At 34.2% G+C, this 16,416-nt stretch overlaps 1 protein-coding gene across 2 annotated transcripts in view; it reads left to right on the top strand.

The window, feature by feature from the left end:
• Nucleotides 1-16,416, top strand: part of LOC140847987 (serine/threonine-protein kinase TAO1-like) — a 230,117-nt gene that overhangs the window by 164,495 nt on the left and 49,206 nt on the right. For both annotated transcript variants that reach the window (XR_012128394.1, XM_073230034.1), the window contains exons 4-9: nucleotides 247-292; nucleotides 915-1,011; nucleotides 2,532-2,645; nucleotides 5,086-5,177; nucleotides 12,825-12,918; nucleotides 14,488-14,569. Coding sequence is in view for 1 of the 2 variants with exons in the window: in XM_073230034.1 (XP_073086135.1) it covers nucleotides 253-292; nucleotides 915-1,011; nucleotides 2,532-2,645; nucleotides 5,086-5,177; nucleotides 12,825-12,918; nucleotides 14,488-14,569 (519 nt within the window). In the remaining variant the exon portion in view is untranslated. The remainder of the gene's footprint in view (nucleotides 1-246; nucleotides 293-914; nucleotides 1,012-2,531; nucleotides 2,646-5,085; nucleotides 5,178-12,824; nucleotides 12,919-14,487; nucleotides 14,570-16,416) is intronic.

Here is a 16,416-nt window from a genome sequence, read left to right on the forward strand (position 1 = left end):
AACACACATCTTCTACAAGCAGTTATATGTCGGCATTATAAAAGATTAATGTAGCATTGGTTTAACTTCATGTATGCATTTAACAAGTTCCAAAATGTATACTTATATTTAAAGGTAATTGATAACTAGAGTTTGTTTCACTTCAAACTATCTTCTTGATCTCCTTGGTGAATTTATTTTATCTCATATAGAATCTTTTTATTTTAATAGTGTATTTTAATGTTTTTATCATTTTTTCCCCTGTAGCTTGTAATGGAATATTGTTCAGGATCTGTTGTAGATTTGCTGGAAGGTAAGTTTCCTTTATTTATTAAGAAAAGAAAAGTATTTGTATAATAAAATGAGAGTTCATTCCCTAAGAGATTTTTTTAATAATGTTACAACTTTCCAGGAAGAGACAGTCGTTTTTGCTCTTCCTGGAAAGTTTTAACATTATTTAAAAAATCTCTTAGTGAATGAACTCTCATTTTATTGTACTAAATTCTAGAGTCTCAGCGTGGTATGCACTGTCCTCATTAAATACTATGTTTTACATAACAGATGAGTTTTCTTTCATTATGATTTAACAGGCATTTTTCTGCATTCTTTATCATTTAACTTGATTTGTTCCTTCTGTTCAGAATGAAGATATGTAGGAATATAAAAAGGGAAAGCTCCTCTTTCATTGTTTTATAATCATGAAATAATTGTTAAATGTTAACTTAGAGGAAAATTAGCTGTGAACTATAATAACTAGGCACAACTGCGCACTTATTAAGTTCAATTGCTTTGTTTTATTATCTTGGAAAGCAAAAAATTCCTTCTTCTAAATGTTAGTTTTTTTAAATTTGCCCATATATTAGATATGTGTATATATATTTTAAAATAGAAGTGTTCTATAGAATAATTATTTTCAAATAAAATCTTATTTTAAGTTCACAAAAAGCCATTACAAGAAATGGAAATAGCAGCAATTATACATGGTGCTCTTCGTGGATTAGCCTACTTACATTCTCGTTTCATGATCCATAGGTAAGTACTTTAAAAATTACCATATATTAATATGCAAATTTCTCAGACCTAGAATTTATTAATCCTGAAAGCTTTGTTGGTTTTTGCTACATAAAAGTATTCTGGAGTTTTGCAAACTCATATTTTTTTAGGTTATCCATGTCTTAAAATGAATATACTAATTTATTTGATCTCTCTGTTGAGAATAATTTTTATCTTTTTCTACACATGCTGCTGGACTTTCCGAAGTATGTGCACTTTATAGATTTGTGATAGAAATTTAATTATAGAAAAGTTTAATTTGTGAAGTGGAAAAGACGATAGGGATTATGTATTCTTACTTGTTTCATTTTACAAATGAAGAAACTGATGCCCCAATTTGTGACTCACTTCTCAAAGCTGATGAAGGAAGATAGATCAGACTAGAGCTAACCTAGACCTTTTGTCCTCCTGGTGACTCATAATGCCGGGTTTGTTCCATTGATACCATGACAGAGACAAGTAAAAGCTACTTAACACTCTATGCTTTTGAGATAATCCTTGATAATCCTTGATAATGGATAGTAATTTAAAGATTAAACCATCATAAACTACATTTTTAGCATTGGTACTGGTTTTGCCTGTTTTTAGAAGGAAGGTAGCATTTTAAAAATTATCTATGTGAACCAGACAATACATAGTAAACTTACATAATAGAGTCACTGCAAATTAATGGGTTATCAGTTTTTTAGATGAGGGTAGTAAGGTCCAAGAGAAATCCACATGCATAGTAAATAAGAGAATGAAAGAGTTGGAAGCAGAATCTAAGGTCTTCTCAACTTCAAAGAACCTTCCATTTTTAAAAAAAAACAAATGGAAGAAAATAGATTGACATAATATTATATCCATTATAATACTATATAGTATGAATTGACAAGTGCTTAGAAATTTTTTTCTTTTTGAATGTTATAGTGCCCATTGGGCATACAATACCATTATAATTTTCTTAGTTCACATATACATTGCTGATTTAGAAAAGAGTTTAAAAGTAAATTTGGGATCATTGATATTACCTTACCCATGTGTTTCAGTTTTCATTTCATATTTAGGTAGGAGAACTATGATAAAATTTGGAATGATATGAGTAATTTTAAAAAATTTGGGGCATCAGGTTCTTTTTTTTCCATTTTATTGTTAAGGCTATACTCAGAGATCTTACAGTCATATAAGAATGTTCAGCTAAATTTTTAAAACCGTTATTTGTACCAATAAACAGGCACTCAAATATCGAGTATGTGCTATTAATTACCTAATTTTTTTCTTCTGTTTCTGCTATTTTATCTTCTCTTTTAGAAAATTGTTACTATATACTTATAGGAATTCTGTGTATCTCATTTCTTAGTTTGGATCTTAATTCTCATTATCCCAACTGAGAGATTATCCAAGGCCTTAATTATTCTGATTTCTCCTTCCCTATTTTATAAATTTTTATATGATTTTATCATTTTCAGTATAATCTTACAAAGGAAAGACAAATAATTTTCTGTGTTCCTTAAACCCAGAGACATCAAAGCAGGAAATATCCTTCTGACACCACGAGGCCAGGTGAAACTTGCTGACTTTGGATTTGCTTCCATGGCCTCTTCTGCCAAGTCTTTTCTGGGAACGCCGCATTGGTAAGCGTAGTCCTATCTGGTATTGATCCTCATAATTGAAATGGGCAGTGTGTGGTTGTACTTTTATCAGGTACTTTATGTTTCTCCTGGAAATACAGTGCTGCTTTAGATATTACTCTAAGCACTGTAGTTTCAGATACAGATTTGGAGTGTTGCCCTTGTATCTCCTATTGATTTATTTGTCCCCTCTGTGTTTCTTTCCTGTTATCATCCACATCATGTATTGAGGGTAGGAGTGAAAACATTTAAGTCTTTAAGAAGGGAGAAGATAGAAATGCTAAGTGGAAATTTTCTTTAGATTTATACTTACTGTGTGTCAGGATCTTCTGAATAAGAGTACCTGAAGACTGGTAGCTGATTAGGAACTTTTGTTTTCATTTTTTATTGTGGAGAATTTCAAGTATACAGGGAAATAGACAAAAATATAACGAAGGCTTACACAGCGGTCAGCTCAGCCTAACCGCACCTCCCCAGGGCCTGGCTGCCCTGTGTACTTGAACTTCTTGCCCTCCCTCCCACCTCCAGTTATTTGAAGTGACTTCTAGACATCATCTAATTTTATTCATAAATAATTCCATAATAATGTCAGCAAGTCTGTAGGGAATTATTTTCCACATCTTCAACTTCCATAGATGTCCTCTCTCTGTATATGTTGAGAAGTGTCTTAGGTCTACTGCATCTTCTTTTCCACCTACCTTTCAAATCTCCCAACGCCCAGTTTGTTAAAGAAAGGCTTCTCACCCATCCTGACGAGTAGAGTGATGCATTGTTCTGAGAATTAAAAGCCTCAAACCATCACCAGAGGGACAATCTGAGAACATGTAACATCTAGAATATATAGCATCAGAAATATTGAAGAGTTAGGACACCAAGTTTTGGCAAAGGGCCTTCTGCCTTCACAGTCATCTCTCTTCAGTTCCTTTTACTCCTTACTTTTTCTTTTCCCCAATTATCTTTCCACCCATCTTTTTTTTTAGTGAATCACAAATTATCTCATTTACAACGGGGACATTTGTTGTGAGGACACATTCACATGTTATTTACAATGAAAAATGAAGTTTGGCATTTCCTGACAGAAAATAATTCTGATTTGAATTGTTGATATGACCGTGCAGACTGGGATTGCTAATTAGGATATTATACAGCAGTGTTTTTAATGAATGAGTGAGGTCCTCAGCTCCAAGTTGTAAATATCTGTAAAGCACATATACAAAATAATGTATATACATATGTGTGCATTATATCGTTTGCAATTATTAAGTTTATAAAATTGAGATACCAACTCAAAAATGTACAAGTGGATACATTCTTTTAATAAATTCATTGGAAGTAAGAAAATAAAAACTTTGAAGACTACTGTTCTGTATGACCAAAAATTTCTTATGTAGAACCCTAGTTTAGATAGAATCCTCTTCCCCTGTATAAAAAAAGGGTTCTTTGGGCAAATAATGCTTCTTAATGGTCCCCCTCTTTATAAATCAGTGGTCAATATTAGATACTAGAAAGGAGCTAGAAAGTTGTGCATTAAAAACAAAACTACTTTTTTAACTTTGTTGAACTTAGTGGCTCCCCAAGCTTACTTCAACATCTTAACACATTGCAAGCCCTCTATTATTGGCAATTGAAAGTTACATATGTATTAATTTGTATATGGTTTATTAGGAACACAGCACTATGTACATATTTACATATTTTTACACACAGGAACACACATACGCCTGGTGAGAATCTTACTGAGCAGAAACTTCTAAATGTTTGTCTATGCTTAACAAGTACAAAGGAAGTATAAGGTGAAGCACCAGTGAGAACATTAGAGTCTAGCTGAAGATGCGAACTAGCGTTTCATTTTATAACCAAGACGCCTCCAGAGTTAATAATTGTATGATTTATTTAGTTATGGGTGGCGGTCCTAGCCACTTTTATCACAGAACACTACTCCTATTTGCAAAAAAGACTGACAAACTGCTTATTCATTGTTGGTTATTGTGGCAGATATTTTCTCAGCTAAATGTAGTGAGATTGTTTACTTCAAGAAAACAAGTGCCAGTGACAAAATGCCCTCTTTCGAGCAAAATTTAGACTTTTGTAATAAGATGCTGAAACCGAAATGTTTGAGAACCACTGGCATAAAGGATATACAATATTACAATCTGCAAACTTGAATTGATGCAGAATGCAACCCTGCTCTGGGGAGTCTTTCCTCCAGGATGCTGGTATGTGATCATGAGAAATGGTGAGAATAAGTCTAACACTGTATATGCAACGGTAAATATTTACCTCACAACCTGTAATGCATTTATTTCCCATTATAAGAATTCTTATGTCCAGGTATATCATCTGGAATTCACACAGGTATTCTCCATGTGGACGGTCATTACGTTTTTAAAGAATAGTATACTTTTCTTTTCTTTTTTAACTTAGGTAACATTTTATGTTTTAGGATGGCCCCAGAAATAATTTTACGCAAGAATGAAGAAAAATATGATAGGAAAGTAGATGTATGGTCTCTGGGAATAACATGTATTGAAATAGGTAAGCATTGCTCTTTATTACTGTATAGTAAGTTTGATCAATGTTTTACCTCAATTTCTGTACCAAATAACAGATTTTTATTTTTATGTCAGTGTTTAAGGGGAGCAATAAATCTATGAAGGTTGTCCCTTTGGTTATTTGGCAATTTGTGTGTGTGTGTATATATATATAATATATATATATTATATATATGTATGTTAGTTTATGTATATTATATTTGCTGTATTTAATTAGGTCTAAAATAGTTTCTACTGTGGTATTAATTTTGTGGTATCTGTGTCTAATATTTAATGAGTATTTGTTAAACACCTAGAATATGTCTATGGTTATAGATTTACCATCTATGAAGGGTCTCTAAAGCATTCATGAATTACTTACTGCTACTATGGTTACCTAATACTTTGTGTTAGGTATGAGGATTAGATTATCAGGCTGCATACCTTATTGTACAGTTTGATTTTTTTTTTGGTATCATTAATCTCCAATTACATGAAGAACATTATGTTTACTAGGCTCCCCCCTTCACCATGTCCCCCACCTCATACCCCTTCACAGTCACTGTCCATCACCGTAGTAAGATGCTGTAAAATCACTACTTGTCTGCTCTGTGTTGCACAGCCCTTCCCGTGCCCACCCCACACTCTACATGCAATTGTAATGCCTCCTTTCTTTTGCCCCACCCTTATCCCTCCCTTCTCACCCATCTTCCCCACTCCCTTTCGCTTTGTTAACTATTAGTCCATTCTTGGGTTCTGTGATTCTGCTGCTGTTTTGCTCCTTTAGTTTTCCTTTGTTCTTATACTCCACAGATGAGTGAAATCATTTGGTACTTGTCTTTCTCTGCCTGGCTTATTTCACTGAGCATAATACCCTCTAGCTCCATCCATGTTGTTGCAAATGGTAGGATATGTTTTTTCCTTATGGCTGAGTAATATTCCATTGTGTATATGTACCACATCTTCTTCATCCATTCATCTACTGATGGACATTTAGGTTGCTTCCATATCTTGGCTATTGTAAATAGTGCACTTATTAACATAGGGGTGCATCTGCCTTTTTCGAACTGGAGTGCTGCATTTTTAGGGTAAATTCGTAGAAGGAGAATTCCTGGTTTCAAATGATATTTCAATTTTGAGGATTTTGAGGAACCTACATATTGCTTTCCACAATGGTTGAAATAACTTACATTCCCACCAGCAGTGTAGGAGGGTTCCCCTTTCTCCACAACCTTGCCAACATTTGTTGTTGTTTATCTTTTTGATGATGGCGATCCTGACTGGTGTGAGGTGATATTGCATTGTGGTTTTCATTTGCATTTCTCTGATGACAAGCGATGTGGAGCATCTTTTCATGTGTCTGTTGGCCATCTGAATTTCTTCTTTGGGGAACTGTCTATTCAGCTCCTCTGTCCATTTTTTAATTGGATTAGTTGCTTTTTGTTTGTTGAGGTGTGTGTGAGCTCTTTACATATTTTGGATGTCAACCCTTTATTGGATATGTCACTTATGAATATATTCTCCCATACTGTAGGATACCTTTTTGTTCTGTTGATGGTGTCCTTTGCTGTACAGAAGCTTTTTAGCTTGATATAGTCCCGCTTGTTCATTTTTGCTTTTGTGTCCCTTGCCCGGGGAGATATGTTCATGAAGAAGTCACTCATGTTTATGTCCATGAGATTTTTGCCTATGTTTTTCTCTAGGAGTTTTATGGTTTCATGACTTAATTCAGGTCTTTGATCCATTTTGAATTTACTTTTGTGTATGGGGTTAGACAGTGATCCAGTTTCATTCTCTTACATGTAGCTGTCCAGTTTTGCCAGCACCATCTGTTGAAGAGACTGTCATTTCCCTGTTGTATGTCCATGGCTCCTTCGTTGTATATTAATTGGCCATATATGTTTGGGTTAATGTTTGGAGTCTCTATTCTGTTCCACTGGTCTGTGGCTCTTTTCTTGAGCCAGTACCAAATTGTCTTGATTACTGTGACTTTGTAGTAGAGCTTGAAGTTGGGGAGCGAGATCCCCCCCACTTTATTCTTCCTTCTCAGGATTGCTTTGGCTATTTGGGGTATTTTGTGGTTCCATATGAATTTTTGAACTATTTGTTCCAGTTCATTGAAGAATGCTGTTGGTAATTTGATAGGGATTGCATTGAATCTGTATATTGCTTTGGGCAGGATGGCCATTTTGACAATACTAATTCTTCCTAGCCAGGAGCATGGGATGAGTTTCCATTTGTTAGTGTCCTCTTTAATTTCTCTTAAGAGTGTCTTGTAGTTTTCAGGGTATAGGTCTTTCACTTCCTTGGTTAGGTTTATTCCTAGGTATTTCATTTTTTTTGATGCTATTGTGAATGGAATTGTTTTCCTGATTTCTCTTTCTATTAGTTCATTGTTAGTGTATAGGAAAGCTACAGATTTCTGTGTGTTAATTTTGTATCCTGTAAATTGGCTCAGTTCCGATATTAGTTCTAGTAGTTTTGGAGTGGAGTCTTTAGGGTTTTTTATGTACAATATCATGTCATCTGCAAATAATGACAGTTTAACTTCTTCTTTACCAATCTGGATTTCTCGTATTTCTTTGTTTTGTCTAATTGCCATGGCTAGGACCTCCAGTACTATGTTGAATAACAGTGGGGAGAGTGGACATCCCTGTCTTGTTCCCGATCTCAGAGGAAAAGCTTTCAGCCTCTCGCTATTTGGTATGATGTTAACTGTGGGTTTATCATATATGGCCTTTATTATGTTGAGGTACTTGCCCTCTATGCCCATTTTGTTAAGAGTTTTTATCATGAATGGATATTGAATTTTGTCGAATGCTTTTTCAGCATTTATGGAGATGATCATGTGTTGTTTCCTTCTTTTTGTTGATGTGGTGGATGATGTTGATGGATTTTCGACTGTCGTACCATCCTTGCATCCCTGGGATGAATTCCACTTGGTCATGATGTATGATCGTATTTTGTTGAGTATTTTTGCATCTATGTTCATCAGGGATATTGGTCTGTAGTTTTCTTTTTTGCCGGGGTCTTTGCCTGGTTTTGGTATTAGGGTGATTTTGGCTTCATAGAATGTGTTTGGGAGTATTCCCTCCTCTTCTAATTTTGGAAAACTTTAAGGAAAATGGGTATTATGTCTTCTCTGTATGTCTGATAAAATTCCAAGGTAAATCCATCTGGCCCAGGGGTTTTGTTCTTGGGTAGTTTTTTGATTAGCACTTCAATTTTGTTGCTGTTAATTGGTCTGTTTAGATTTTCTGTTTCTTTCTGGGTCAGTCTTGCAAGGCTGTATTTTTCTAGGAAGTCCATTTCTCCTAGGTTTCCCAGCTTGTTAGCATATATGTTTCCATAGTATTCTCTAATAATTCTTTGTATTTTTGTGGGGTCTGTTGTGATTTTTCCTTTCTTGTTTCTGATTCTGTTGATGTGTGTTAACTCTCTTTCTCTCTTAAGAAGTCTGGCTAGAGGCTTAGCTATTTTGTTTATTTTCTTGAAGAACCAGCTCTTGGTTTCATTGATTTTTTTTCTATTGTTTAATTCTTCTCAATTTTATTTATTTCTTCTCTGATCTTTATTATGTCCTTCCATCTGCTGACCTTAGGTCTCATTTGTTCTTCTTTTTCCAGTTTCAATAATTGTGACATTAGACTATTCATTTGGGATTGTTCTTCCTTCGTTAAATATGCCTGGATTGCTATATACTTGCCTCTTAAGACTGCTTTTGATGCGTCCCACAGAAGTTGAGGCTTTGTGTTGTTGTTGTCATTTGTTTCCATATATTGCTGGATCTCCATTTTGATTTGGTTGTTGATCCATTGATTATTTAGGACATGTTGTTAAGCCTCCATGTGTTTGTGAGCCTTTTTGCTTTCTTTGTACAATTTATTTCTAGTTTATACCTTTGTGGTCTGAAAAGTTGGTTGGTAGGATTTCTATCTTTTGAATGTACTGAGGCTCTTTTTGTGGTCTAGTATGTGGTCTATTCTGGAGAATATTCCATGTGCACGTGAGCAGAATGTGTATCCTGTTACTTTTGGATGTAGATTTTTATGGATGTCTATTAGGTCCACCTGTTCTAGTGTGTTGTTCAGTGCCTCTGTGTCCTTACTTATTTTCTGTCTGGTGGATCTGTCCTTTGGAGTGAGTGGTGTGAATACATTGCATTCTATTTCCTCACTTAATTCTGTTAGTATTTGTTTCACATATATATGTGCTCCTATATTGGGTGCATATATGTTTATAATGGTTATATCCTCTTGTTGGACTGAGTCCTTTATCATTATGTAGTGTCCTTCTTTACCTCTTGTTTCTTTCTTTGTTTTGAAGTCTATTTTGTCTGATACTAGTATTGCAACACCTGCTTTTTTCTTCCTGTTGTTTGTATCAAATATCTTTTTCCATCGCTTGACTTTTATTCTGTGCATGTCTTTGGGTTTGAGGTGAGTCTCTTGTAAGCAGCATATAGATGGGTCTTGCTTTTTTATCCATTCTGTTAATCTGTGTCTTTTGATTGGTGCATTCAGTTCATTTACATTTAGGGTGATTACTGAAAGATGTGTACTTATTGCCATTTCACGCTTTAGATTTGTGGTTACCAAAGGTTCAAGGTTCGCTTCTTTACTACCTTACTTTCTAACTCAGCTCGCTTATGAAGCTATTATAAACACAGTCTGATGATTATTTCTCTCCCTTCTTATTCCTCCTCCATTCTTCATATGTTGGGTGTTTTCTTCTGTGCTCTTTTTAGGAGTGCTTCCATGTAGAGAAGTCCCTCTAATATACCCTGTAGAGGTGGTTTGTGGGAGGCAAATTACCTCAACTTTTGCTTGTCTGGGAATTGTTTAATCCCTCCTTCATATTTAAATGATAATTGTGCTGGATACAGTACATATACACAATGGAATATTATTCAGCCATAAGAAGAAAAGAAATCCTGCCATTTGTAACAACATGGATCAACCTAAAGGGTATTATGCTATGTGAAATAAGCCAGGCAGAGACAAAATACCATATGATTTCACTTATTTGTGGAATCTAAACACAAAACAAAAGGAACACAGTAGCAGTAGACTTATAGACACTGAGTAGTGACTGGTGGTTACTGTGGGGGAGGGATTGGGGTGAGTAGTTGAGGGTGAGGGCAATAAAAGGGCACAAAAATTTTCAGTCATAAGTTGGTCACCCGGATAGTAGTATCGCATGGAAAATATAAGCACTGCTTCTGTAACATTTTCCTATGTTGACAGTAACTGCTGTAGTGGGGGTGAGGATTTAATATGGGTGACTGTTGAACCACTGTGTTGTATACTTGAAACTAATATAAGATTGAATATCAATGATACCTCAATTAAAAAAATATTTGAAATGGAAAATATCCTTTGAATCCACTGAAGGCTACCGCAGTCTAGATTTAGTGAATCTCTATGGTTTTTAGCTAAGTTCAGTGTTCTTTGAGTAAATAGAGATGTTCAGCTTTATAGTAAATGACAGATCAAAAATCACACTCTGGTTTGACAGATCGATGGTACACCACTTAGAATTTTTGAATACTTTTATAAATCACAGTAGAAACACGAGTCATTTTATTAAGAATTTCTTCAGTAATCCCTTCCCTTTCCTGGATCAAACTACTCATTCTTAAAGCTGTTGGGAGGACAGTATAAAGTAGGTGTCCATGTCACCTGCTGAGCCATGGTAGCCCGGCGTGGCGTGTCAGAGTCCTGTGAGGAGAGGAGGGAGTTCCCACAGACAGAATGCCTTGTATGTGGAAGCAGAACCTGTGCAGGGAGGGCGGCAGTCAAGTTTGGAGATTCAGAGTCCTGGTGGGGTAACCAAAGCATTCAGACCTGGAAGTAGCCCAGCATGGGGTGTCAGAGGCCAAGGAGCACGTCCACATTTGGGGTTGGGTCACGTGACACAGTGGCAGTGCCTGATTGAAAGGAAGGGGGCTTCCCTCCTGAGGGCTGATGAGGAGGGCCTCACTGCAGAAAGTGATCCAGTTTATATGGGGTGTCAGAAACTGAGGGGATGAAGTGGACATTCATACTGTAGACAGGCTTGGAATGGGGTTTGAAAACTTGAAGGGGTAAAAGGGAAAGGGTGGTGGCCAAGATGGGAGACTGGCTGTGTACAGTGGCGAGTCATCAAATATATTAAGGATAATGAGAGTGAGGTTTCTTACTGTCCGAGAATGGTGCTACAAATAATGGAAAGAGAAGGCTCGAATAAATAGTACTATAGCATTGGATTTGAGATATTATAGTGAACTCAGTTGTTTTCAATAAACAACTAAAGATATTTAATGTGCAAGTATGAATACAAATAGATGAGGGACGTGTGTGTTCCCTTCCTTTATCCACTGACAGGATCTAAGAGAAGTGACACGGGCAGTAGCAGTGAGCACACTGCCTGCCACAGCTCCTTGGAGCCGTGTCCACAGTAGGGAAAGCATAAGATGATTCTGGAACATCTTAGTGGGCCAGAGAGCAAGGAGCTGAGCAGGGAATGATGGAGCCATGCCGGAAAGGCACAAGTCGGCTAAAAAGATTCTCAACTGCTCAAAAATGAAACAATTTCAACATCAAAATAAATGATAGTAGCAGGTTATAAATTATTAAATGAAGAATCTAAATCTATACAATAAGAGAATAAAATGATCTTTATGCAAAACAGAATATTTATATGGACTCAAGTATCTTTTCACAAATACTTAATAATTACAAAGGAAAAAAGTGAAACTTCACCATGAAACCTTGTGGAATGGCCGTAAGTGATCAAAGTGATCACCAACAATGACAAGACGATCTGAAACCATGGACCTGTTCTATAGGATCATCGTAGAATACACTGAGAAAAGCGTATTCTATGTGATATTCCTGCCAGAGATGTGGAAATAACAGCACAAAGCCAAACTGAGGGATATTCGAGAGTCAAAATCGTATACTTGTGAATTGTCAAGGTCATGACTTCAACTGTCACCTTTAGAGTAGAAAAAGAAGGGCAATTTCAATCCACAGTAAACAGAACAAAGAGACCCAAAAAGATCGAAACAGAAATCAATTTAATAGAAAATGAAAACAATAGAGAAAATGAATGAGATCACAAATTAGTTCTTTGGGAAAATTGATGAAATTAATAAACCTCTAGCTAGTTTGAACAGAAGGAAGACACAAACAACCAATATCAGGAATGACAGGGGACATCACTCCAGATTTTACACATATTGAAAGGATTATAGAAATATTTTATGAACAGTTCTGTGTAAGTTTAAAACTTAGAAAAAATGGAGAATTTCCTTTAAGCATGCAGATGATCAAAGGTCATTTTTGCTACAAAGGACATTATTGGGACATTTGATTGAAACTACAATAGAGCTTGAGATTAGATAATAGTCATGTGTTCATATTAATGGTCTGATGTAATGACTATTAGGTTTTGTTAGAATGTTCTTGTTTATTGGAAAAATACACTATTTAGAGGTGTGCATCAGGGCTGTAACTTCCTCTCTATTGACTCACTTAACTAAGTTCTCTGAACGCTACTTGCAACTTTTTTCCTAAGTTGGGGTTTATTTGAAAAAAAAAACTAACAGTGCTTCCATGCTTCTGTATAACAGGCACATATATAACAGGAAGTTTTATTTCTTTTATAGCGGAAAGGGATCCTCCTTTATTTGATATAAGTGCAAGGCATGTCTTATATCACATTACCAGAAATAACCCCCCTACATTACAGTCTAATGAATGGTGAGTATGGCTGAGAACAATATATTGTTCAACATGGTAAAATTTAAATACTTTTTCATAATGTTATCAAAATGATTTCATGTCAATAAGGTGAAGTGTATACAACCTGAAAAAATATTAAAATAGCTTTATTTTATCCTTACATCATGTTTATCCTTTATTATCTCTACTTTTCATAGCATATATGTGACTCAGTTCAGAAATAAAAGATAGATGATGGTACATGGGAGCAAAAAGTATGGCTTTTGTATAAAAAGTAATATATTTTTTGTATCTTAGTGACACATACAACCCTGATTTTATAATAAATAGCATGATTTAAACATTCATATTTTAAAACTGCAATATATATATTGCCACAACCTGTACAGATATTTGATTGGGGTAGGGTTTATGATTTATATGGTATAAAACTCAGGTAAAAATGATTTGATAATTTATCAGAATTACCAGATCATAATTTTTGGATGATTCTAATTGTTATTATTTATTATTCCAAATGTGGTTTGATGTTCCATCTCCTAGTGCTTCTTTGATAATACTGTTATTCATGTAAAGAAGTTTATTGAGAACAGATGGACAATTTTAGGAAAGAAGGATTTTTATCAGTGATAGAAAATTTTAATGGGAAAGTCTTCAGGTGTATCTAGCATTTGAAACATTCCTGGGGGACTACCTACCGTACTTAACAAATACTTAACAAATACTTTAAAATTCACAAGTAAGATGCATAAATTAGGAATAATTCATTTTTTATCATTACATTATTAATGCAAGTTCACAGGTCTTTGCTGCTTCAGGTAGAGATATTTTGAAGAAATCTTGGCTCAGAGTTTATTATGGTACATCTGAATAATATATACACGAAACACAGGCTGTCTTTACACTGTTTGATACTTTGGGGATTCAAAACAGAATTCTTGTATAAAAGAATTAAATCTTATTTGAATATTGATGACAAACATTGATGAAATATTTTTTACTTACTGCCTTACTGAACTCTCATCAGTAACACTATACTATAGTATGTTACAGAATTCTAATTTTTTAAAAAAATTTTTTATTGTTTTCTGGAACTTTTGTCCATTTGCTCAAGGACACTAAATACTTATGTATTAAAAATTGTTCTTTCCAAAACAAATAACGTGATGTTCTGAAACATGCTATATGGAAGATGATCTAAGGGCCAAGCAAGAACGAGATGTGTCTAGAGAAAAGAAAAAAAAATACTAAGAAGAATATTATCTTAGATTTGAATGCAAAAAGGAAAATGACTGACTTCCATAATTTACCGCAATGTAGAATGAGTTGTGATACTTAAGTATGTGAGAGCAGGATTTTAAAATAATGTGTGCAAAAATACCATTTTCTATTGAAAATGGTAAAGATTCATTAGTTGCTTTGCACAGCTTTTTATATACTTACATGATGAAATATATAGTGTATTGTGTCTGCTTTTTTTTTTATGATTTCTATTCTCCCTCCCACCCATAGGGACATGCCTTGATTTGTGGATGTGTTTTTAAAGGAAATAGCAATATGTTCACTTAATACTTTCCTTTACAATAGGTCCAGTTCTTTTTGCAACTTTGTAGAGTCTTGCCTCCAGAAAAACCCTAAAGATCGCCCTACATCAAAGAAACTTTTAAAGGTCAGTTATACTCTGTTTTGTACACCTAAGAAATTATTTTAAAGAATGTGTTTTATTCTTCTTTAATTCAGAATCAATATTAAGTATGCTGTACTGGTTTTTGCTAAACTACTAATTTCATAATACCATTCTTTCTTGGAAATTTTCTTAGTTGCTAAGGTTTTCATTTGTTTTTCAAAATTAACTGCTTTTACCATGTCTGAATAGAATATATAGTTAAATATTCAGTATCGTAGTACTAAATGACTTAATTTTTATATGTGCAAGAGTATATTCATGAGTTACAACTACAAATTTTAACTCATATGGAACAATGTCATTTCAGAGGTGGCAAAGCATAGTTTAACTTTGGATTTAATTTTTGTTATCTACCATACTTTATATATCGATCTGTCCTATATAAAGTAATATGAAAGGAAGAGAAATGATGTGTAATAGATTTACATAAATACTGTGGGAGAAAAGAGATTTCAAAAGAACCGTAAAAAATGGATATCACATTTTTGTTTCCTGTTGAGAAATATGTTTTTGTAACTTAGCAATGAAAATATTTTGAAAGTAATGTGAATTCTATTCATTTCTCAATAGGTTTGGTTATCTAATTTAAATAAATTATTAGTATATGCTTTCTGTTCTCAAAAATGTTTTCATTTAGAGGTTGACATCTTATTAATAGGAATAATAGTATTGTTTGATTTAATATAGTTATTAAAACATCTAGATAAGGCATTAGTGTGTAGCAGTTGACTATCTTTTTGTGACCCTAAGGAATTTTGTGGATTTTTCACTAGAAAATTAGACTTTCAGCATGAATGTTTTAGAATTTCAAAGAAGTTCAGTTTATTCTCACTAACACGCAGTTCAATATGCAAGGATATTGAAAGGATCCATGTACATATTCAGTAGGGTTATTTGTACCTACAGTATGTAGAAGAGCAGTATAAAGTTTCAGTAACACTTAGGGAATTCTAGGCCTTAAGCACACTTACAGTCTCAAATGAAAGCCAAAAAACTAGGTATTCACAATAGCAACAAAAGATTTAGTATAGCTATGAATTATAGCTATACTATATTAAGTGAAAAATAAGCAGGATCCATTTGTAGAAAACTATTAAATAACTTAGAATTACAAGATATATTATTTTCGGATAGAAAAGACCGAATATTATAAATAGTGGTACATACCAAGCTAAGGCTCAGGAAAAGGAAGAATGTGACTGGCTTCTTACATTTGCCTAAATGAAGGCAAAAGAAGCTCTTTTGGTAATAACCCAACCCACCAGGAATGGATACTTGACCTTGGGTGATCCCAAACCTGCATATGTATTCATTTACGTGGTCCATTTTGTATATTGACATTATGGGAAGTGATAGGAAGAATCTGTCAAGTGCATCCTTCCCTTTGGCCTAATCACATTTCTGTTGCAGTCTGTCATAAGGAAAAAAATAAAATGGAAAAAAGTGACTTACTGTGTGAAGGTATTTATCTCAGAATGAAAAATTGAGAATAATTATCCAGAATTAGAATAATGGTTATGTAATTTTGGCATGAACCTTTGATGAAATAGTCTGTAGGCATTATGAGTTGAAATAACATAATACTTATAGCAATAAAAAGAGAATAATATATAGTTACAACTCTTCAGAGAAGAAATAAATTTGAGCTAATAAAAGAGGTAAAAGTCTTAAAAGAGTTCAAGATCATCTCATGAACTCCAGTGCACAAGTCATATTTCTGCAGTCTGTGTGCTAACTACAAAACAAAATCTATACACAGAAAATTTCTGAGAAGAAATAAATATCCAAAAAATACCAAATGTAACAATGATAATCTTATAGTAGAATTG

The sequence above is a fragment of the Manis javanica genome, chromosome 2, assembly GCF_040802235.1.
Source record: "Manis javanica isolate MJ-LG chromosome 2, MJ_LKY, whole genome shotgun sequence".
In the NCBI taxonomy this organism is placed as follows: domain Eukaryota; kingdom Metazoa; phylum Chordata; class Mammalia; order Pholidota; family Manidae; genus Manis; species Manis javanica.